The 24,963-nt window shown below is 42.8% G+C and overlaps 1 protein-coding gene across 7 annotated transcripts in view; it reads right to left on the bottom strand.

Moving 5' to 3' along the window:
• The window catches only part of SLC6A6 (solute carrier family 6 member 6), a 96,857-nt gene that overhangs the window by 12,972 nt on the left and 58,922 nt on the right, over positions 1-24,963 (bottom strand). For all 7 annotated transcript variants that reach the window (XM_076346430.1, XM_076346431.1, XM_076346432.1 and 4 more), the window contains 8 exons: positions 21,552-21,791; positions 20,814-20,948; positions 18,324-18,558; positions 12,189-12,321; positions 8,679-8,813; positions 6,669-6,772; positions 6,430-6,554; positions 1,566-1,678 (listed from right to left, as the gene is read on the bottom strand). In XM_076346430.1, the coding sequence (XP_076202545.1) occupies positions 1,566-1,678; positions 6,430-6,554; positions 6,669-6,772; positions 8,679-8,813; positions 12,189-12,321; positions 18,324-18,558; positions 20,814-20,948; positions 21,552-21,791 (1,220 nt within the window). The remainder of the gene's footprint in view (positions 1-1,565; positions 1,679-6,429; positions 6,555-6,668; positions 6,773-8,678; positions 8,814-12,188; positions 12,322-18,323; positions 18,559-20,813; positions 20,949-21,551; positions 21,792-24,963) is intronic.

Below are 24,963 nucleotides of genomic sequence, written 5' to 3'. Positions count from 1 at the left end.
CTAGCCAGTAGCTATACTGCTCTTACAGTGCCCAGAAGTGCCCTGTAACAACTCTACACTCTTTGACCACGAGCTGAAGCTCCATTTTGGAAATACAGACCGTCCTGCAAACACTCCACCAGATTTTGTTGCCTCCCGTCTTGTTACTTTGACTTCTGTAAAACTGGTTTTCTTTTTAAATGCAACCCTTTCCTTTGGGCTGATTTGATCTTAAACTGCTCTGGCATTCCAGAAACCTGCTTGACTGCACTCCAAAAAAACAGAGGGGTGGAGGAGAGAAATTAAGCGCTCCAATTAGTTTTAATCATTCTATGCAGTGAGGAGCTTTTTAAAATTACTAGACAGCTTCCAATTTGTATAAGCACAGGGTTGTTGAACCACGGCACTGGGCACTTTTACATTTACTTTGGAACGATTGAAAGTTGCTCACTAGAGTTCAAAGATTAAGCCATAAAGAGCAATTTAGGGCAAATGGAATATCAAAAATGTAAGAGATTAAGTACACAACAACTGGGTAAAAATCCATTTAGAGATCTCTCCTCATACGAGAGAGCATTTAGGCTAAGTGAACATTTCATCCTTACCAATTGGGTTTTTATAACCTTAGTGACTTTCCATTTGAGTGCAGAAAGCTGCCTGTTGCCCTGAAAACTTTGGCAATTTTGAACGTGTAGTTACTGCATAATCCCTGGTCACCCATGTTTCCTTGTAAGTGGACTATCTAGAAATGATTTACAGGTTCTTTGGGAGTATTTAGTCCAACATTCTTACAAGCAACCACCGGGAAAAATAACATAACTTCTTAGACTGAACTTTTTGATTTTTTTGCTCACTAATTAATAGCAGTGTGTGCTATAAAATTAGTACAGCTGGAACCCAAGATGCTTTCTGGCCTGTTTGGAGGTACTGAATGTGCATTGGTGATGTGAAAGTCAGCAAAATCCCAAGCTGCTCAGCAGCTCTGAGCCTAAGGCCACCGAAAAAGGCTGTGGCTTTGTCCTCTGACTGTTTATGAAGCCACCCTAGATACACTGTACAAAACATTTTGTGCTTTTTGTGCCTCACGATGGCTTAGCTTTTCTTTTTTGGCGCTTGGCAACCATCAAAGCCTGTATGCCTAGTAGTTATTAATTCTTACAAAGTGTTTTAATGATGGTGTATACACACTGCAGGTGATCGCAACGGCACAAAGTACTCTGGAACAGACTGCTGTAGTCTTTTATGTTTTAAAATGGTTAAGGTCTTCTCCAAAGTAGGAAAATACTGCACTGCGACCAAAATGGTGGTATTTTGCGGCCAGACTGGGACTGATATTTAGGTTAGGGAGTACTGCCCTAGTCTTGTGGACTCCATTAACTCTTGATGACAAAGACTTACTGAGCAACATCATACTATCAACCAAGAGATTCACCAAATGCAGCCCCTGCACTAAAAAGCAACCCAGATGAATTCCTCTTAAGCAGCATTAGAGGTATTCTCTTCTTAACTCATGCCTGTAAAACCAGTTTTTCTCAGTCAGCAGCGCCAAGACAATAAGCCACATATCTCTTACCCATTGTACTAACCTGGCTATCCAGTCCAAGCAACAGAAGCATAATAAAAAAAAGGATTGCCCAAAAGGTGGGCAGTGGCATCATGGACACAGCTTTTGGGTAGGCAATGAAGGCCAGGCCTGGACCTAGAGAAAGAGAAAATAGGAAAGGGGGAAGGGAAGGGAAGGGAAGAGAAATAGTAAGTGCCAGCTCTTTGGTAAAGGTAGCCACACTCAAATGCAGGAATGCCTGGTTCCGTTCAGATAAATCCAAACGCGGCTGGAAATACCAGAAGTGAAACAGTTTGGCTCTTTTATCTGAAATCGAAGCACGCATGACTACAGCAGAAACCACAGGCAAACCCCCAAGGCCATTGCTAACAGATCACCAGTTTTAACATCTGTCTCAAACATGCCAATAATGGATGTGGTCCTACACCTGTCCTGCTCGGACACAGGACGGTATTGGGGCCGGGGGGAGAAGGGGTGACCCAGGGGAATGGCAGAATCCCACTGCTAGCCCACATGGTCACGATGAAGATGATGATGATGAAACTCTTTTGCATGCAGGGAAGGGACTCTGCTCCAAACGTTCCCCAGGATCTTTGCTAATGCAACCACTGCCTCCCTCTGTATGCAACCTCCAAACCCAGCATGGCTTTTCTAGAGCGGGGTTTGCACTCCAGGAGTCTGCTCCTTTGCTTCTGCAAACCCTCACTGCTGCACTGAAGTGATCAGGCTACTCCTAGTTATATCAGCTGTGGTCCCTGAAGAAAATGCTTCCTGCTGTTAGGAATTGCTGGTGTGTAAAATCACTCTGTGTAAAATCACTTCCCATGCTGGCGCATCACCTGTCCCTATCCGGCCAGCCTAGGCAGACCTGCCGCGGTGACGCTAATGTGACCAACATCAGCCCCAACTGCAGGATGGATTGCAACAGTCTGGGAGCACCAGCGGGGCTGGGACTAAGAGCCTGGCTTCTCTGCCCTGGAAACCAAAGCCTTGTTTGCAAGGGCTTATTACTAGACTGGGTCTTGTCTGCACAGTGGACCAGACGGCATCTCACTCATACCGACACACCGAACATACGTGCAGTGCTCTTGCATGCTGACCTCCAAAGGTGCTCTCACCTGGAGCCAGGTGCTATCAGCTATTGCTTATGAGAGCTTTTGTTGAGAGAGAAAGAGCCCTCTCCAAGTGGGAGACAGGAACACTGGCAATCTGGCATTTACGGCAGGCTCTCAAAGTGGCCATAGAAATTTTGTGAAGCCAACAAAAACTTCTGAGGGCAGATTTAAATTCAGATTAAACCTGGGAATGCCTGGCTCATCTGCTTGTTTGTTTTAAGGAGCCTCAAAACCCAGCATTTTCCAGGATTTTGAAGTGGATTCAAGTAGTTTTCAATAGGAAAAGGAATTTTTTTTAAACTGCTGCAGTGCAGGGACAGAAATCTTATCTCTGATCTGTACAGGAAAATCTCTAACACTGCTCTTCCTACCTCCCACTTTTCCTTTCCAACAAGAAAGATGGAAAAAGAAGCAAGAGAAAGAGGTAAAAAAAAAAAGATGACTTTTTTTCAAACTAAAGAAAACTTTAAGTCACTGAGAAATAAATACAAATTAGCCAACAATCGAGCAACTAATTTTATTTAAAATGAAACACAACTAAGATTTTATATGACAGAAGATACCAAAAAATTGGTGAATGTCTCAAATTTTGGGGGGCTTTGCTTTTTTCCCCCTAATTCAGTGGATATAGTAGATCCTCCCTGAGGGGGAACTGCTACCAGATGGCATTTGCAGCTGATCTGTGCAATTGATGAGACAGATGTAAAACTGCTCTCCTCAAAACTTGCTGCAATTCTGTATGCTTTGGCCAGTGAAACTGTCCTTGCACTGTCATACAGTTTAACACCAAGTGTCCTAAGCCCTGCGCTAGCTTTGATTTTCCTTTGAAACTAAGTGTTGAAATATAAAGAGAAAAGTCCATGTGAAAGAAAATGTTCCTGGCATCCCCTCGACTGAACATAAATAATCTAAAACTGTATTTAATTTGAAACTCTGTTGCTCTAAAGGGTGTTTTGCAAAAGTGAAGCACTTGCGGCTGCTATTAAGAGCTAATTAGGACTGCCAGAATCCCAGCCCACTTGCTGGCCGTTTGCCGGCGAAGTGCTGCGGCACGGCTGGAGACGCGCCTCGGGAGCAGAGCGCTGCGGAGGCAGAGACCGGGCAGGCATTAGGAAGGCCAAGGCACTACAGTCAGGCCGGCTTAATCTGAATTTGTTTGCAGTTGGATTTAAAAAAAAGGCAGATCTTGTGCTGTTTTAACACTGCTACAAATTGCACAGGCGGTAATGTATCTCTTCCAGCCAGAGACGCAGCACAGATTAGACAGGACTCACTATGCCTTTGCTGAGCCTCCACTGCTTTCCCCTCTCCCTTCAAAAGTATTTCTGAAAAAAATCAAGTGCTATTTATTAAAAGTCTCCTTTCACTGGGAAGTCAAAGGGGTCTAATGTAACTGTCGTGTAAGTCTAAGCCAGTGAAGGCCAGCAGCAGCGACCAGTGCTTGAAGTGGGAGCCACCCCTCGCTGACGAGGGTGTCCCAGGAACACTGCACCAAGGCCGAATTTGGCACAGGTAAAAAATGTGGCCATGAGATTCTGCTGTCAGCAAATTTGTTGACGTTCCCCTGGCTTGCAGGAGGGCAAACAAGGAAACAAATGGTGTCACGCATAGGGCAGGAGGGATTTAACTCACTGGGCAGAGACATGGGGGGCAGGAGGTCTTGGCCCCGTGGACAGCGTCCCCTCCCTGGTGCTACGGCCAAGCAGCAGCACCTCTGCTCACCTTTTTCCTGACCCAGGGGAGCGGTTCTGACCTTGTGTCATACAAAACCAAAAAAGGCAAGGCTGAAAAAAAGAGGCTCAAGCACCTGCTGAATGTCTCTGTGCTGAGAAGTCAGCCGCAGGGCAGCAGAGGCAGCCAGAGCCTCCCCCACGGCCCCACGCAGGTCCTGGGACGCTCATCCCAGGGGACCAAACAGTCTCCAGTGGCTCTGCGCTTGACCTCTGCTGAGAAAGAAGTGGTTTGGATAATTTTGGGTCATTTTGGTAATGTTTACTGTCATGTAAAAATGTCCCTTAGGATTTAGCCAAAGACCAGCCAGTGAAGATGGGCAACCCACTGAACAGTGAGGCGGTTGCAATCTCTGGCCAGTAGCAACTTGGGCTGAATTTAAATAAAGTAGAAAACCTGAATGAATCGACAACAAAATATGCAAGAAACCGGAAACCAAATTCGGAAGCTAATCAGTGCCCTCGTTGTCCCTATAATAAACTATAAAACCCCTCCTTTAAAAAAATGCTTTTTGCGCTGTTGATGAAAAAATGCTATGTAAACACTGTCTGTTAGTTAATTTGTATTTAAACATTACTTAACAACCCATTGTTACTATAAAATCGTTTAATTCTAAAAATGTCAAGCAACAGGAATATAACTGCCTGTTTATCAGAGGTTTAATAATAAAAATTAGAATAAATATTGACCAGATAAAAACCTAATGTGGAAATACTTAAAAATGCTACTCTCGGAATTGATCCACCTACATATTAAAAAAAAAAGAGGCTATTTATGATTCATTCAATAGGATTATTCCCTTGCTTCCTGTTTTCAAACAAAGCAATCGACCTCCGATCAAAGTAAGCGTTATGGCCAAGACCGTTAACTAACTGCACTTGTGAGAGTTATGCCAATTGCAGCCACCCAAGAATCCAGCGGTGCCACCAATGTCATTAGTTTTTCATTAGCCCTTGTGAAGTAAGATATTTTTCTTAAAGGCTTAACTCCCAGAGCCATGTGATCAGAAGATACATTGACTTTTTCTTTTTAATAGCATGTTTGCAGAGGAAAGCTTTCAAATACTATGCAGATGAATTAAAATTGCTCAAAAAAAAAAATCAGAAAGAAATGCCAGAAGTGCACTCAGGTGACGTTGTTATTACTTGAATCTGATTAGCTTTAAGCCTCATGGCTGTCGAGGCCTGACTCATTATTTTTGAACGGTAATTCCCATCTAATCTGTCTGTTCTACGTGAAAACACATGGTTACACCTGCCCTCATGGACAAGACATGCACAGAGGAGAAAATGTCATCTGAGATACATTCACATGCTATGAGGATTTAGCCTTACGCAGCTGCAAGTGCATAGCTGAATGTTAATGGGAAGAACAGTTCTGAAATAAGGGAGGAACCTAAGTGTACATCCAGTTTCAAAATGGACTTCTCACAGTTCTGTCACCCTCACCCTGAAGCTACAGAGGACAAATGCAGGACTGCAACAACTAGAGTTCCTGTGGATGAAATGGTGCACAGAACCCAGGAGATGGAGTTCTCCAACCTCTCTTGCCTTTCAGTGAGACTTGGGAATGTATGCGTGTATGTCCCTTCAAAAGGCCAAGGTAATATTCCCACTGCAGCGCTCTGCTGTGAGCAAGCAAAACTAAGCTATGAAAAATACATAAACACTGGCTATTTGCATTTGAATGAAAATAAAGGTAGTCTGAAAAGAAGGATGGAATAAATTCTCAAATTAATGACATTCTGGACGCTAGATAATAGTGCAGTTATCTTAATTCTAATCTCAACTCAAATGGATTAGCATACTCTAGGAAATGTGTTCGCTGCCCTGTTAATCAAGACAGAGTAAACAATACAACCCCGGCTAACCCTCACTGCTCTAGATGAAAGCCCAAATCAACAATGTGCTTATTTTTCTGGAGATTATGGGAAATCTTGTTCTGTTTTTATTGCTTAGATGTTAGCTGATTGAGTCTGCAGAACTTTGCTCACACGCTAGGCGGCAGTGCCCACCACCACTGCCACCAATACCATCGTACCTGACTCTGCCACATCAGCAATGTTCACCCCTTGCTCTTGTGCCATGAAGCCCAGGACGGAAAAAATTGCGAAGCCAGACACAAAACTGGTACCACTGTTCAGGCATCCCAGCAGCAAACAGTCCCTAAGTCACACATATGTCATGGAGCAAGTTAATTAAAAAAAAAATTAACCCATTGTCCCTACTTTATTTACATCATTTAGCTAAAACACTAAACCCCCTTGGATGGAAACTTGCCTATAGCAGTTGTATTTGTACTTGTTGTAGCTCCCCAGGGAAGTCATTGCTCCTAAGCAGATTGCATATGAGAAGAAGATTTGTGTCCCTGCATCTATCCAGACCTAAAGGGAAAGACGGAAAGACTGTTATTACCTGCATCATTGCATTGCAACACTCAACGCAAACACACAGTTAAAACTATGCAAAATCAACAAAATAATTGCTTCCATTGAGGGTGATAGCTAAAGGATCAGGGAGGGAAGGAAAGAGAACATCACATTTGCAAGTTTGGCTTTTATAGGGAAAAGAAAACTGTTAGCATCAGAGCCTACAAGAACATAATCTCTTCAACAGTTCCTGTATCCCCTCCCCAGAGATGCTCAGTATTTCTAGTCTTAGTCATTCAGCTGATCCTTCCTGTTGGCGCAACAATAAATGTGTTTCAGTGCAATAGGAAATGCAGAAGTATTTATAACATTGCTCATTTCTGTTGTAACTCATTTCAGTTAGAATCAGCTGACAGACCCACTAAACTGAGGATGTGAAAAGCTTGAGAAACAGGTTTGTGTATTTGGTTTGTTTATTTTTCTAGCTTTCTGGTTGTTTTTGTATCTGTTCAAATGCAAGATAAAAAGCCATAGGGGTGGGGGGAAAACAAGCAAAATACAATGCACTTTATAAGATTTGTATCTGATCTCGGTCTCATGATTCTTTCTCCTGATTACATTAAAAAAAAATATACAGAGTGAAATAACAGTACACTATCAACTTCTCAGTTAGTAAACACGTAGCAAGCTATCAAAATGCATCCATTGAAACCCATCTGTTCACTTCTTTCTGCTAATGGAAGTCTGCTAACGCCAGTAGAAACCACCAAGGAGTCTGAGTAAGTGAGAATTAAGACTGTAGACCATTACCTCCTCCCTCCCACCATCGCTTTCCAGCACCTTGCTGACTGGTGTCTCCTTGGAGATGATGCTTTTGCTAGACCATGGGAGGGGGCCTGCCAGCTCGCATGAATCTCTTCTACATTATTGGCTGATGCTCTGGGCTTAGGGCTAATAGTAGATCATAAAAATGATAGAGTCCCATAAAAGAAGATTCATTCATAAAATATAATGTCTCCTGAGAAGAGGGTGTCTTGTATAAAGAGGGCAAGACTAGAGAATGAACCAGATTTCCACAATGTTTCTTTCAATTACACTTTTCCTACTTCAGTTATTTAGCTATCATTGGAATTTTATTTTAACCAAATACTCATTAGAAAGAAATAGCAAAGACAGACTCACTGTGACCAACACTTTATTTTCAAAGATCCCTTGGGTTTTTTTGGGGGGTATTGCATTTTTTTCCATTTCTCACGTGATCACTATTGGCTGAAATGATGCTGGTCTGCTCAAGCGTCACATATTTGCACTCTGTGAGCACAGACAGGAACCTTTTCCTAATCACAGCCTATACAGAAAGAGTAAGCCTAGCTCCACTAGCCAGGGCTAAGCGAACGGTAGTTCCTGTGCCTCAGAAAGCATTTTTCTCCACCTTTGCATGGGTTTTCATTCTTCTATTATTTCATTCACCTCTTTCCCAATCTCCTCCTATTGAGCAGTGGGAGTTCAGTGACACTGGTACTCACAGTTGTTGCTTGTTGTTCCATCTGTGAAGCTCACGTGTCTCTCCTTTGAAACTAAAGACTATCCTCATTAAAAAAATGCATCTCCCTTACCTTACCAACAAGAAAGCTGAGATTGTATAACGGGACAGAGTCTACAGCCTCAGAATCCTTTGACACAAAAAAAATACACACGCATACACACACATACATACACATGGAAAGATGCATTAACACATATAACAGTGACCTTCTCAAGCAGATCTCTGGAAAATATAACCCAGCATTAATGTTCATGCTATATTTGGACCTCTAAAGACCGTGGAAAAAAAATCTATTGCCATTACATCACCACCATCACCCTCCACCATCCCCCTACGCGTAGAAACTCGTCCCGCTCCCCACTCCTGGTTCTGTACCTGTGGGTCAGCTAACCGTGAGATATCAGGATAAAGATAAAACTTGATGCCTTCTGCAGCTCCAGGCAGGGTCACACCACGGATGAGCAGAACAAGGAGCATGATGAATGGGAACGTGGCAGTGATGTACACTACCTGGCAATTAAAAAAAGAAAAGAAGAAAAGGTATGTTTAGTCTGCGGCAGTGAACGCTACACCTCCAGAATCAAGAGAGATCTAACAATGGGAATTCAAAGCCCCCTCATACCTAAAAAGGACCTGACCTGAGTTTCTGTGTCTACTTTTAGTTTAAACTAGAAGTCTTTACCACCTTATTGCTTTAGGCCTGCAGGCAATGCAGGTTCTTTAATCCCTCCAGAGCCCCCCAGACAGTGGTCACATCACTCAGGCAGAGAACACGCAAGATTTTATACAACTCATGACTTTTGTTAGAAATTCTGCCTTTGCTCTGTTTGTCTTCCTCACATGACAAGTGCACCTTTGCCAGGGCAGCTGAAGAGATTCCCTTGCCAAGGGTGCCTAAAGCATTACCTCATTCTTTATTTGAACTTAAAAACTGCAAACTGTTTTGCAAGCTCTGCTGCTACCTCTGACTTTGCTGTGCAGCCTCACTACTGCTCCTACAGGCAATTTCATGAGGCACTTCTTTCAGAGATGAAGATAATTTGGTCCATGCTCCTGTGCCTCCCTTCCCATCACCTTGAACACATGAAGCCCTTCAGGTTGGCATCAGCCTCAACAGTGGTAATTTCCAGCCCCATAGCTTCATTCTTGCCCTTGCTGCCTATTCAGCAACATCATTATTGGAAACTAAGGCTCTGTTCAACCAGTTTTGAGAATGTCTTCATTATCTTTAACCTCTATTCCCAGTCTCTTTGAATAACAGCCTACTTCTTCTCTTCTTGTTATCTGCTCATTCATTTGATGAAAGAGCCCTTTGCTTTAATCTCCAGCGTGAGGGTTAATTGAGCTTGCATTTGGACAGTTTTATTTTTAGACCCATGCTTTTTGACCTCTAACATTTTGTTTTCTTTGCTCATCAGTGCTTTCTCTCATTTTTTATATAACCGCTGTGTTACAGTCAAGAATCACTACTGTCCAAGAAAGGGCATTTTTCATGGAGTCAGATGATCCCCCCAGGTAATTACAGTTTGCTGCCATGAGTTAAAATGTATTTTTGTTTTCCAGAATTTGACAACTACAGGAAAGCTCCCGGGATGCGCCACTTTTCTTCTTAAGTGTGTCCTCTGAGAATAACGAGCAGAACTCAAAGCCTGCATTGCCATAATAATTCATGGAGCTGGACTGATTTCATAAAATGAAAGGAAACCTTTTCATATATGTCCTTTTTAATTCTCTCCTTGAATTTTCTGTATATTTTCCACCGACGATATATATTACACATTAGCCTGGTTTCACCAAAACTTGAAGGATAAAAGGGCGCTTTCTGCGCTTCCTAATTTTTTTTTAATATAAGCCAAGCCTATGAAAAATCAAAGTTTTCTTACAAGAAAGATATTCCTGGACTTGCAGGAACTAAGTAAACAACACTCACAAAGCGGCCTTTGCGGTGCAGGTAAGGATTCTCTCGTAATGCTGGAGGAATTTTTAAGATCAAGCACATTATCCAAAGCATAAGCACAACTGTTATTTTTCCTCATGATTTCATGTTTATTTGTCCAATACGCTACTACGAGATTTAAAAACTATGTCTTTTTTTTTTTTTTTCCTCTCTCCAAAGAGCCATTAACACGCTGCAAAGCAGGGAAGTGCTATAAACAACCATCTACTAAAGTAAACTAGACTTCTCAAATAATTCAAGTCCTCCATTAGAGTTTACAGTTTACTTTTGTTTGACCTCAAAGTTAATGGACTCAACCAGAGACTTTCCAATGGTTTTGTTGGGCTTTGGCTCCACACCCGCACGAGCTTAAAACGCTGCAGAGGGGAAGCAGCGAATTCCTACCAACCGCCTTGTCTTAGAAATGAGACCATTTTGCTGAATTTTCAGGACACACAAATTTTTAGATAACTGATTTTAATAGACCTGTTTTCAACCTCTTACCCTCACAGGGGCTTGAAATAGTGTACCATAGGGAGCTTGGAAAAATCTCTCAGAGCTACCATAACCTTTACCGAGCAGACACCAGGCTCGCCACAGGTACTGCAGAAATGTGTGCTTCCACTCGGCTACTGCGGTAGATTTATTGCGTTCACCTTTACTATAAAACTTACACAATCACCTCATCGGGTCACATCAATCAGAGGGAACAGAGAAGCAAACATTTTTGTCAACGTATGCTTTAGAGGTGTGGAAGCTGTTCTTTGGGGCAAAGCTGGCAGGAATCCAGGGTGAGGCACCAGCATGATTTTAATGAGGCTCCATGATAAATATCACAGAAAGCAAGACAGAAACGACAGTAAAGCAAGTAGTTTAGTCAACAGTGGAACTAATGGGGTCTGGCCTCCTATGGAGTTTTGTCTCCTGGTTGATTCTGCAGCATGTAACAAGGTAAAACTGCTAAATGATGCTTTTTCTGCGGTTGAGGCATTTGCAATTGCTCATTCCTCCTGACTTCTCTGGGGGCTGATAAAAGGTGGGTTCACATTGTGGCCCTTCTCTCAGGTGAAACCCTATCAGGGTCGCTCTCTTCCACTTAGTTGACAAGAAATGTGTGGGAACTTAGTGTCTTGGGACCTCTGTTAGATTTATCTGAAATGCTGCCTCAACCAACAGGTTTGAAAGCTGAGAGCCACACATATGCAATGGCTTCAAAAGCCTTTTCTCATGAAACTAGATTTAAAACCACAACTATATGCAAGGGGCAATAATATTAATTGATTGACCAAGATTTGCTGTAATTTTTTTCTTGCACTGGAGAGGGATGAGGTTCAGGAATGATTTAACTGTTATCCCTTAGAGAAAAACATGATTCTAAAGAGCACACGATGAGACTAAAACCACAAACTATCCAGGATCTCTGTCAAGGAGAGTGCTTCTGAACGAGTACCTAAGTTTAGTCTCCTATGTCTGCACAGAGCTCTTCTGTAAGTGAGCGGCATTTCAGAAATGCTATGCATGCAGCAGTTTCCACTGACTTAAAACATCCCTACCACAGCTATGTTAACATCCACCCCACTGCACTGAGAGTGAACTTGGCTGGTGTGAGAGCACAGACAGGGAGCGCAGAGCACCACACATCGCAAGCCTAAGACGTCTGTGCTCATGACATGCATCAGTGGGACACTCGTCCTCAGAGAGGCAAAGTGGTACTGAACCGTGCTTGTATCTGCATCTTGATGCCATTCCAGTAATGGCTACTTGACTCACAGGCATTTTGGGCACTGGCAATGACTTTCTGAAGTCAGCTGAATCCGAGTCCCTCTTCTATTCAGTGCAAAAATACATATTTTTCAAGGAAATGGTGAATATCTTTAAGAACAGCATTACTTAGTATTCTTAACATCTGCTAACTGCAATGATTATGAAAAGGGTAAAAGAGCACTTACTTTCCCAGTGGATTTGACTCCTTTCCAAATGCAGAAGAAACATATCACCCAGACGAGGAGAAGACACAGTGCTAGATCCCACTTGACAATACCAATATCTTCAATTCCTGATGACAAGCTCAGTACATTCCGCCTGAATATTTGAAAGGAAACAAAACAAAAGAGATGTAGGAGCTCAGTTGATGCAGGGTCTGGTTGTGATGTCTGAGAGTATACGATGGTGTGTAGGGCAGCAGATGCATGGGGAGATCCCTGCCCTTTGAATGCTGCTTGCTAAGTCAGCGTGGCTTATGTGAGCAAAGCTGAGCATTGCAGCCGTACATCTTCCCTAGGTTTGTGGGACTCTTTTGTTCAATATATTGCACAGCATTTCATTTTAAGCTCTTTTTAGCAGCCCGTGACCACCTCAGGATGAGGTAAGAAAGTACGCTTAAAGCACCACGGCTTTCACATTTGCTCCCTTGAAGATGCAAGACCAGCTCACCCTGGCATTGCCACGAACCCCGGCTTTGAAGCCGCATGGCAGCATTGCACATGATGTCTCCATCATGGACACTTGCAACTGGCCTGCATCCATGTGTTTCTCCTCCTTTTCAGTTCATTAGCAAGACTGCTGCAAGGAGGGAAGGGAAAAAGCAACGCAGTAAACCATCACACCGCATGGCTTTGCAGGGCGAAGGCTGGAGCCATTATCCGTTCTCCCCCCGCACACAAACACTACCCAGACGCGCCGCCGTCCACCCTCAGCACTGCCACCACCAGGGTCCTGTTTAGCTAACTCCAGATATTTGGTAAACTTCATTCTGTCACTTAGGTTAATAAATAAAAAGAGATTCCTATTGTAAGCTGGGTTTTAAGGGAGCAACATCCAACCACCAAAATACTGTGTTCCTGAGGGGAAAAAATCATTAAGGCTTCTCTCTTCTGGTAATTGCCATGAGTCATTGTTAAATACTGATTTAAAACTATTTTTTTTACTTTCATGCAACATACACAGTCCTCACACATTGGACAGACCTTGTCATACCTGATACTTACTTCATTTGTCAAATATGCATGAAAGAACAAACTGTTTCTTACTGTTCACTTAATTAAAACTCCTCTGCAAATGAACCTACTAAACTCTGAAGAGTTTCTGCAAGGTTTTTTTAAGTCAAGGAGAATTTTGACCTCAATCACAACAGAAATACCTTGCCCCGAGACAAGAGAAATGACCTTGCCACCTAACAAATTGTTAATTAATTTTTATTTTCAAACAGCTATAAAACCCAGCCACTTTCCTTCACCTAAGTTGTGCAGAGCCGAGCCCACAGCAGTCTGGGGTGCCGTACCAGGGTCAGGCCCACAAGTGTGGCGTGCGCAGCTTTGCGTGTGGATCCAGTACAAAACAAACCACTGTGGTTTGTTTTTCCCCTGAATTAATTAACATCCCCCCCCCCCCCCCCCCCCCCCCCCCCAGGAAATAATAGCGAATTAAGTCACTGATGGAAAATTTGCAATTAGTTTTTGGAAAAAAACCCTGGATGGACCAGTTTAATAGGGCTCAAGCCCTCATCCATCTGTTTTTCTGCCTCTGTTTGCCAAATTCACTCGGATTACCTGTGTGAATGTGTTCTCACACCGAATGCTTTATTCTCTCTGAACGTGTGTGTATTTTGTTATGGAAAAGGACTAATGGCACCAGACAGGGTAAGTCTGCCCTAATCAGCACAGCTATTCAGCAGTTACGAGAAACCCCTTGGTAATGAATATTTGGCATAAAGTTGCAGTCCTGGTTCACCTGAGCCTAAAGAAACCAGGGAAACACCCGTTGTGAATACACAAAAGAAGAAAATACATTTGTAAGACAATAAACTTCAGCTGCAACCTTATGTGGCTTTTTTAAAAATAAATGGCAATTTTCCAATCTATGGGGCAGTTCATATTAAAAAGGCAACCTATAGAGCTAGCTCTCAGGAAGCCATGAAAAATTATCTGAAAATGCATTTTGGAATAAGGAGCTCCATTAATGCATTCAGCTAAGACTTCTTTGCTTTTTATTAGGGATCTAAAAGCAAATGGTCATCTCACCTACAGTTTGCCCCAGCAACCCTTTCAAGCTTTTTTGGAGGGCATCCCAGTGGGTTACTGAGAGCTGGATATGTTACTTTTCTATGGTGAGGCAGCAAGCGCAGTAAGTGATGCGCTGGCTTTCTCTGTCCTGGGTTATCTCGTCTCACAAAGACTGACTACCTCAAGGAATCCACTCAGAATTACCAGGGGAGCCTCAGCTTTAAAACTGTTTCATGAAATCTAACCCAACATATTTTTGCAGCAGAAGCACTCAACCTGGATTTGTGATACCCTGAAAATTCAAGTTCAGGAAGGAGCACGAGCCGGGCTATGCTGATAGCTCTTCAATTTTGTTACACAACCCACTGCTGCTTAGATTCAGCCAAGCCCACTCAACTAACTTCATGCCATTTATGCCTGAAGTTGTTACTAATTCTAATTTATAGCCTTGATGCTGTCATTAACTGTCACTCATATATCATCAATGGGACAACAGGCTGGGGCCGAGTTTGTTGTAAACATGAGTTCTTGAACCTTGTTCATACAGAAGTATGTTCTAGTGATGTGCAATATGGAAATGTAATAGGAGCCGTAACTGGCTCTAGAACATAAACAAAAATAAAATGAGGAGAGTTATGCAATCCTTGAAGGCTATTCCAACTCGTTAATCAACTGAATGCACACAGGACCTTTCGTACCAGGAAAGGCAAAGCACTCTTTCACATTGGATGGACAAGAATAACTAACACTGAAGCAGTTGTACCAGAAGACTATTAGAAGGAGAATATGAAACAATTTTTAAAACTCTCAAGTTTGCCTCCAAAGGCAGAGACAGCTGCCCTAGATTTTGTTTAGTTTTTGTGTTGCTCCCTTCGGGATTACATGCCATTAGCATGTGATGGTCTTTCTTGGGATTTGGATGAATAAAGTCTGCTGATTACCAAATATTTATAAACACTTGGCCAGCACCAGACAATCAGAGGTTTTGTTCAACCATAATTAACCCATAACATTTAGCCCTTATGTATTAATATGTGTGTAAGCCTTTAAGGTTTTGGACTTTAAAATAAAATCTTCAGAAATAAGACCTGAAGCATGTGATACCAAGAGGTAAGTCTCCTGATACAAAGCCAGATTTGCTTAACCCCCTTTTATTGCTGCTCAAGCAAGCATGTGATTTGCACAGAACATTAATTCAAATGAACTGAAATGTCAGGCAGTACTATACATCCAGCCAGGCTGAGAAGGACATGTGTTATTCAACGCAAAGAGGTTAATGCATCGATGATGTGGTCAATTATATCTGGGCACCGTTAGTTTTACAAAGCAATACGGATGAGGACATTACATAAATGTCCCACAATAAAAATGGCATTGGGTTTCAGAAACCAAATACTCACAAACCCCTGAATTAAATCAGAATTAATTATGCCACAAAGCAGATGGATGTCTTCAGTTAAAGACTATTTATTGACCTGTCCTTTCGATGCGGGTAGCTGGCTGCCTGGCAGCTGGCATTGTCTATGATGGCAAAGTACCTGGAAGTTCTTGAAATTATTTTTAATTTCAGAACTATAAAGAATAGTAGCATGGCTGGGGAAATACTGGGGATACTAAACGCTTACACCACGTAAAAGCTATGTTACTTTAATTACAACAGTATTGCGTGATCTCTGTCCTTACTTTAAGACACCCATAGTTGTTTATGCAGAGAGAAGAGCTATTTTTAATATTCCTGTAAGTGCCATGAGTCCCAAAGGCAGCTTGGTCTGTTAAGGACAGTTTCGCTCATGATGAAACAGTGAGCTATGGACAGTATGTCTGTATTAGTAGGATTACAGAGCCAAACTCCTCCCTAGCATGACTCCAGGGAATAGTTCAGTTCACGATGTTTAAAACTGTTATTTGGGGACAAAAGTTAAAGTGGCGGCGAAGTGCAAGGAGAGTCGCCTCCACAAGCGCTAATTGCTGAGCAACCTTTGCTCCGGTTGTGCTACAGAAACAGTGAGGGGAAGACGGAGGGAAGGGGAAAGCGCTGTGAGGATCAAGGATTTGTCCTCCAGCCTGAGGCACCTCCAGCCTGACGACATCTGTTAGGCTGTGTCTACAGGAGGATTTGGTTCAGCTTGCAGGGGAGTTTTGAGGACAGAAACTTGGTTTCTTTTAGAGGAAACTTAACTAAAAGCTCCACCTCTAACATGCTCCCATGGGGATATCGTTCCCCCAACCCACGGACAGGCTGCCCTGCCATAAGGCCCTTCACCATGTAACTGCTGTGTCGTTACCCAAGGAAAGCTCTGGTGTCCCCTGAGGTCCTGGAGCACCCACTCTTTCTTTTACAATCCATTTTCCAACTCCCAGCCCTATTTCCTTCTGCTGTGGTATCTTCAGTCTCCTGAAGTGGACATGCCACCTGGGGCCCCAGGGAGACAACCTGGCCCATAAATCTGTGCATTACAGGAGTAGAAGCTTCTGGAGCAGCAGGACAACCCCGTGGCCACATCAGGAGGCTGCTAAGCTTGTGGCTGCCCCCAGGTACGAGAAGACCTGTGAGTAAAATTACTGCACAAAGTTGAAGGTGAACACAGTGCTTTTGAAGTCCTGGGAGAGTAACTCTATTTCGGGGCAGCACTGTGGACCCATGCTTCTTAGGGAAGCCTTGAGGAGATCTTTGGACATCCTACCAAGACAGCCACTCATTTGGATTCAAGGCCCTCAGTCCCAAAGTCATTGTGGGAGAGTCCAAACGAGTGAGAGTTGCTGCTTCTTCTACTGCAGCTTGCCTCTAAGTTCCCCTAAAATATCCAAAGGTACCATTTAACAAACCTCTTCCAACTCCCTCCCTATTTACAAGGGAGGAAGTCACCTGGGAAAGTATCTGTCACTCAGCGTGGAAACGCAGTGCTCATGGCACGGTGAAAACGACTGCCCTTACAGCCTGCACCCTGTCTCTCACAACGGTCACCGGTGCCTCTTGACAAACTGCTCATCCAAGATCCAATCTGCCCTTTGTATTTTGGCTCTTGTGTTACAAATTTTAGCACAGTTCATAAGAGTACTTTTTTTCTAAACTTAACGCATGCCAAACATCTTTGGCATGAACACCATTCCTGCTGGGGCTATTGGCTGACACTTCTTTTTAAAAATAGAGAAGTAGGTACAAGTTGATCAGGGACCAAACTGGACTTTAAATGTGCTGAAAAAGCCAGGCTGGGTCAGAAACTAATTCTACTCTTAATTGACCATCTGACCGAGCCAAGAAAAAAAAAATTCTTCCTCAGCTATTTGTAGTTCCTTTGGATTTAAGTTTCCCTTCAGGTGCCTTCCTCTGCTGCTATGTTTTGATGCCTATATAAACACGCAGAGATTTGAGGTCATGCCCGTTCAGAAATCAGGTTATGCAATATAATTTAAAACTTGAAAAATGAGAGAAATGGGAATAAGAAGCTTAGGCCTGATGAAATCCAGGCATCTGACAAAACAGAGTATCCTCAGAGACTGCAGAGAAAAATGATGTAACAAAGATGACCTGAGAAACCTATAGTACAGGACAACGTTCACCACCTCTGTCAGTTTTATTGGTGAGGTCAATGCCTTGCTTCGTTGTCAGACTGATAAGAGATGTGTTACAGCTTCACCAAGTGTACTGCAAATGCTAATAGCTGGGGAAGAGGGAAAGGCAACCACAACGGGGGTGATTTGTCACTGCTTCCATTGTAAATCCACGCTATCAGAGCATCTGAAGTGACTTGTTCCTGTTCTCATGCTGCATTTAGAGAATCCCAACCAAGAAGGAAACAAGTTTTCTTCCACCCCAGAAATTACACTGGCTTTTTAGGGCTCCCTGTACACTCTAGGATGAACGCTGTTATACATCTAATGCCTTCCTCCACTGCTCCCAGACTGACTAGTCTATCTCAGGATGGATGAGAACTGGTAGCAAACACCGGTAAAACAACTGACATCCAGAGCAATTTTCTTTTCCTATCTAACATTCCCCACGGGGCTTCCATAAAATCTCAGGCTAGACCTCTGGCATGCCACTGAAGCGCCCCAAAGGCACCACGAAGAGGGAGTACTTACTCCCAAAACTCCGTGACAGGAGAGGTGAAGTTAGTGGCATTCAGTGATATCCAGAGCGTTATGTTCTTCCTGAGAGTGTCTTCCACGCAGGTCGGCGTGTTCCACTTCTGGTGGCAGTGTGCCCACGGCAGGACGCTCTGGAACGACTGGAACAGGTAGTAGAGTCCCCAGGCCAGGATCACAATGTAGTACACGTTCAGAAGGGACACAATCACTATGGAAGCATAACCAATTCCTGGAGAGAGGGGGAGAGAAAAGAAACAGGTCCAGACGTGACAGCTGCTTCTTGCTAGGGTGCCTTGTGATCTCGTGGAGCTGGTGCTACTCCTGCTGTCTTGCAGACTTGTATCCCGCTCTACCACATCGCTGTTGGAAGCTCAGCTCAACTTGATCACACATAAGCACAGACCTGCCACCATCTCAGACTAGCATGGGCACTCAGGGTTGAGTTTCTGGCTGTGGTTTGCTGACATCGGAGGGGAGGTCTGCAGGACGTCTACCCAATTTAACACTAACCCGGCTATTTCAAGTTTTATTAAAAGGAAATCAAGGCATTATGCTTTGCTTATTTGGGAGCTACATCATCTCACATCTTAGGTACCTACTTGGGCAACATCATTCTCACCACACTGTCCCCCAAGCCAGCTTCCTTGGAGGCAGCTCGGCTGGGCAGCCCCTGCACCGCTCATACTTATCGACTGGCTCGGCTCAGCCTATGTGCAAAAAAAAAAAAGACAGTTCTTGAATGAGTTAAAAAAGGAAAATTCCAAAGCTATCAATGTGAAAGCTGCTGTTTCTGCCCCAATTTCACTTGTGCAAAGGAAGCACTATATTTGTAGCTGTTATGGTTAATTAGATCAATGTTTAACTCAGCTATCAATATTTGACGATAAAAAATGTTCCCTGTTTGTTTTTATAAGCAGGGTCATGGGCAGATAAGGGTGAGTCCTACAGAACTTTGGGAGGTGGCGGAATGCTGTTCCAGTGGAGGCTTTAATTAAACACCACAACTGTTCTCCTGAGTGTGGTATCTCTCTCCTAGCTCGGTAGTTTAGCCCCACCAGCAGATGCATACTATGTCTTAAGTCAGAAGCAGTCACTATTTTTTTAAATACAAAATGAAAGGACTCTGAAAAGTCCTCTTTACTGAAAACCTTTTAGCTCCAAAAAGCTTACAAAGTTTGCCATTTAGGAATAACAGGGGAAAAAAAGAGATTTCCTTTGAAAACTTAGAGCAGTCTCTTACAAGAGGACAAAAAGCCTATGAGGTTCCCTTTAACATCACTCTGATGGCTACCCCAGCACCTGGGATACCTGCCTCATATTTTATAGTTTCAAACCTTATTGCAACAAGAGTCTTTACCACCAGAGATTTTTTTTATGCCAGGTGAAAACAACCAGAGCAAGTGCTATTTATTCTGTACAGCTGCATTTCATTCAGGATATACAGCTAGTCACATTATTAGAGCTACAATTTCTCTTTATGGATGCCTGGGAGATTGTTATTTAAACAAGGAACATTCCTTCCTCCTCAAAAAAAAAAAAAAGGCTTCATAAAAGTGGGAGGAGGAGGAAGAAAATGGGGCTAAAGCAGCACAATTACATCAACTTCAGCAACGTTCTGAGTATTAGGTGGGAGTGTGAGCCACAGAGAAAGCCCTCACTTCTGCCTGGGGTGACATGAAGGGAGAGACACCTGGAACAGCAATGCTGGCAGAGCTAGAGACACGTCATCATGAAGTACCCACTCTTTCCAAATGGGATTTGAAGAGTGCTGCTCTGTTCAGTGTAATTATTCCAAATAATTCTGCCTGTGCTGTCCAGCTGTAGAGGGTAATCTCTACACAAGATAGGCATCCTCAGTAATTTTTCTAACCTGTCTTTGATTTTTCATTCTAGTTAACTTCCAGAGCGGCATTCATATAATTCCTGTGAGTGGCGAGTGATTCTTCATTTGCTAGCAAAGGCCCCTGAATAACACCAGACCAACGTGCCTGTTTGCCAGGACCTGCTCAGTTATGACAAAAGTCCCATTCCTGAATCCTACCACAAAATGCTGTCCAGGTTTTGGCTGTATCAATAACAGAGGGGTGACGCCAATGATAAGCTTTCACATGGCAGAAGGAGTTTGATTTCCAGACCAGAATAATATTTTGAAGATGCTTTCACTAAGGCCATGTGAGAGACTCTAGCCTTCCAAAACAACACTTTCTCCAATACCTGTGAACAAAATGTGCAATTGCCTTTTTAAGGCATAATATGCAATTTCTTTCTTGCTTATTGGCAGTTCTGCCAGTTAACAAGACGATAGTATCAAAATCAATACCTTACTTTGTCCTTCAGACTTTCTGACTTCTACCTTTCCAGGAACCAATATCATACCCTCAGTTACTACAGCAAATAGCTGAATTAATGGACATGAGGGGAACAGTGTTGCTGCACACGGTTTACAGAGGTGTCTTTAATCAGTAAAGCACAAGATGTACTAACCAGTGAAAATAGGGCAGATCTTTTCCCAGCATGTAATTCCACCTTCAGAGGTATACTGTCCTAGCACCACCTCCAGGAAAAACACGGGAAGACCTCCCCCAAACAGGAAAATGAAATAAGGTATAAGAAATGCACCTGTTGAGAAAACATAATAGTACAAAATTGAGATGAAGTGAGTGACTTCACACAAGATAGTCTAAAAAGTGTTAACAGACATATATAAACAAAGAAACATATTTGATACTTTAATATCAGTACACAATAATCTTATTCTGCGGTATTTTTGCTCATACTCAAACTCTGCAAGTGGAATGGGTATATGAAGCTGGAAAGGGCATTTTCCTACCTTTTTAAAATGAAAATCTGCAATAACAATGGGGTTAGGCACACAACAGTTTCACATGGCTCAGAATGCTCTTATTCTGAAATCCATTGGTCTGAAATCCTACTGGTCTATATTAATAGCGTATCTTTTGGTTAAAACTCAGACTCAACTGTAGCAGAAGCAAAAGAGCAGAAAAGGTTCAGTAGTATAAAATTTTAAATTGCTGTTGTTTTTCCATAATTAAGTTTTAACAAAAACTATTAAGTAATAAAACAATGTCTCCCAAAGACTGGTGAAGAAGGCAGAAAACAGATGTGTGATTATTCTTTTTAAAAATTGGATGAAGGCACTGAAAAATAGTAAGCATAAGGCAGACAGATTGATTCATGAGAATGAAATAAAGAAATACTCACCTCCGCCATTTTTGTAGCAGAGATACGGAAACCGCCAGACATTGCCTAAACCAATAAATCCACCAGCCACGGACAGCAGAAAGTCAATCTTGCTCGCCCACTTCTCCCGCTGGGGCGGCTTTCCTTCTGCCTCATCCTCAGGCCGTGTCCCCGGGCTCTTGCCGGGGGAAGGTTTGAGGATGTCCTTGTGGAAATCTTTCAAGCACTGAAGCTTTTCCTTTGTTGCCATATTTCTGCTTTCTACATAGAAAAAAGAAAATACCCTGGGTTTATTAAACGGTCTTTACTGGTAGAGCTCTCTAACACTGCAAGAACTGTTTAACCAAACTCAGTTCCATAAAAACCAGTGCTGTTTATCAAGCTGAGATATGAAAAGACATCTGCTGCCTTCACTGACCAGGGGAGACAAACCACCCCTGGACCCTGCGGTCACCTCTTTGCAGCCAATGCAGTGTCGGGGATAGCAAAGGTTTGACACCGTTGCCTACCTGCTAGCTGCAGACAAAAGGTGTATAAAGACTGCGCACTGCATCGGCATCAGCAAATGCTGTTACTGAGCAAGTGTCTCACGCTGTTGCCATGCCCATAGTAAGATACAAATCACTGCATCTGATTCCTTCTCAAACATTTAAGTGAAATACAGCAGAATAGTAAATCTCACCTTTCCAGATAAAACCCATTCCTCTATTTCCCAATAACCTGAACCATCCTGTATCATTTATTGCCTGCAACTTCCTTTCCCTGAGGCATTATAAAGCTTTCAGAAAATTATACATTCATAAAAACTGGAATGGAAAGTCATTTGTCTTAATCAACCTGCAGGAATTGAAGGAATCTTTTCAGTTTATTCCATTTTCATAACTGCACTGTTTTCCCTTGACATCAATAAAGGGACAAAAATAAACCTTTATATTCAATTATCGCCTTATACGCACCTATGTAATTGAACAGTTTGCCAAGAATGATGGCTCCTTAGTTAATTAAAAAGCCAGTGGTATGAGTCACCTGATGCAAAACCCAAAGCATATATATTTATATATATAATTTATGATGTTCAAAAATCATAGATTGTGTAAAAATAATAACAGAAAGAAATACTCTAACAAGTGCCTTTTTATCCAGGATTCCCTAATGAAAACAATTTAGGAATAACTTGTAGCTTTTATGTTAAATCAGATCTCAGGCATATCAGGCCAATTCATTCCCCACATAACTCAAGTGACTTTAGCTGGATCTGACCAGTTATTTTTGCATAGTGTTTTGATACTGAAAAGCACGTGAAATTTTCACCAGAACCAGGCAAACCAGCAAGTTTATTCCAGACCACAACCATTCCCTGCTTGTACATGTCATTATGGGTGCACAGTCATAAAAAAATCATGCTACAGATTATCCCATTTGATAGCTGCAAGCCTCCCTCGTACCTGCTTGCTGTTTTTGATCTCTAACCTGATTTAGCTTGTGGCAGTGACCTGAAACCTGAGTTGACATTAGCTCTGCAGGAAGTTTTTAATCCAAACATGATTTTGAGACAGATATGCATCACTGTACCTGTAAATCTTTCCATCTGCTACGGAAAGTTTCAGAAGGCTAACATTTCTGCAAACCACAGCAGCTCAGTATTCGCCCCACTGACATATTGGTGGCCTTTGCAATACAGTTATTGCGACAGCAGTTGCCTATCAGGCCATGATCTAAAAAGGGACTTTAATCTTCACACTGCTAATCATTATGACTTTCTACTGTTTTTTAAAAAAGGCCACTGCTGACTGCACAGAGGTGATATGAGCAACTGCAATACCTCCTTGTCAACAGCAGAGAGAGCTCACAGAAGGAGAAAGTTAATCACAGGGTGATGGATCATCACCACCCACTGTAGGGGTGTAAGGGCAGGACACATATTCCTATAAAATATAGAATCATAGAATAGTTTGGGTTAGAGGGGACCTTTAAAGGTCATCTAGTCCCACCACCCTGCCGTGGGCAGGGACATCTTCAACTAGATCAGGTTGCTCAGAGCCCCATCCAAACTGACCTTGAACGTTTCCAGGGATGGGGCTTCTACCACCTCTCTGGGCAACCTGTGCCAGTGTTTCACCACCCTCAGCGTAAAAAATTTCTTCCAATATCTCCTATTGGTTGCTGTTAGATTCATGGTATGAGATAAAGTAATGTAGTAACTGCATAAAAATGGTAGGGCCAGCTCTACAACAGCCTTTAGGCACTTCGCTATCATGCATGGAGATTAATGGAGGTGCCTCCAAGAGGGTTTCACAGTAGCCTTAACCTCCCTGGGACATTCACATCTCACTCCAAGCCCCAAACAGGTACCACCCTGCATCATTCCCTGGAATCACCTCTTGGGGGAGAAAAAAAAAATGAGTAGGTGCAACCGCTTTTCTTCAAAGAGGTACCTACAAGGTGGCTGATGTCCTGCTCTCACTGCAACAGCAACTCGGCATGGAGAAAGCCCAATTTCACTTTTTTTTGCTATTTGTGCTGCTTGAATCCCTATCTTTCATCGTGCAGGAGAATGTCATAACCATCAGGCAACAGGCTATTCTGGGCTGAGGAATGGACGGCATTCGGACTGTCTTTCATGGAAGCTGTTCTTCACAGGGTTTACTGAAATACTCATCAACAGAGGAAGAAAGTGTACAAAAGAGACAGTAACTCACACCTAGTGTTTAGGGTATGCTCTTGTTTTTCCGACAATTTTTCAGTGAACTGCTGGGACAGCCATAAACCTGCTTAACAGAGCACAGAGATATATACATTTCTAGATCCTTGCAGGATTAAGGTTTGAAATAGGAGCTTAACTGCTCCCCATGGGGACTGATACTGGAAATACTCCAAAACAGAACACTGGCCACGCAGGGAACATTTATGTAAAAAAAATGAGGGGACCTATGGACATTAGCCACCCCCGAAATGAAAAACTCTTCCAGGATTGCAATTTTTTGCAATCTACTTTTATCTTGTGACACAGAGTTCTTTATTTTTCTGTCAGCTCTAATCTTCTTGCCTGCGGATTTACGTTGACCCAGGTGTTACTCAGTTCTAACCAGAATTTGCAAGCCTGCCCAATTGATTGCATTCTGTAAACCCTAACTCTCACTGCGACAAGGAGATCACCCTGTGGTTTGTCCTAATTACCCACACACAAAGTGTGAAATGGTGCCTTTTCAGACTCCTACTTCGTAACTGCGTGGGACTGCATTTTAAAAAGGGATTTCTAATTTGTCTTAAGACACCCCAAATTAATGGCCACGCTTGAAAACCTAACAACTGAGTGTAAATCTTGTTTCAGCCTTAGCTGGAGCATGAAGATGGATCGTGATCTTTCCCTTAGCCCACAAATGACAAATCCTCAAGGTCACGCTTGCTTTTGGGGTGGCCATTTCACCGTACG

Source organism: Aptenodytes patagonicus, chromosome 8 (assembly GCF_965638725.1).
Source record: "Aptenodytes patagonicus chromosome 8, bAptPat1.pri.cur, whole genome shotgun sequence".
NCBI classification, from domain to species: domain Eukaryota; kingdom Metazoa; phylum Chordata; class Aves; order Sphenisciformes; family Spheniscidae; genus Aptenodytes; species Aptenodytes patagonicus.
Note: the sequence above shows the minus strand (reverse complement) of the source record. Positions and strands in the feature narration are given on the sequence as shown.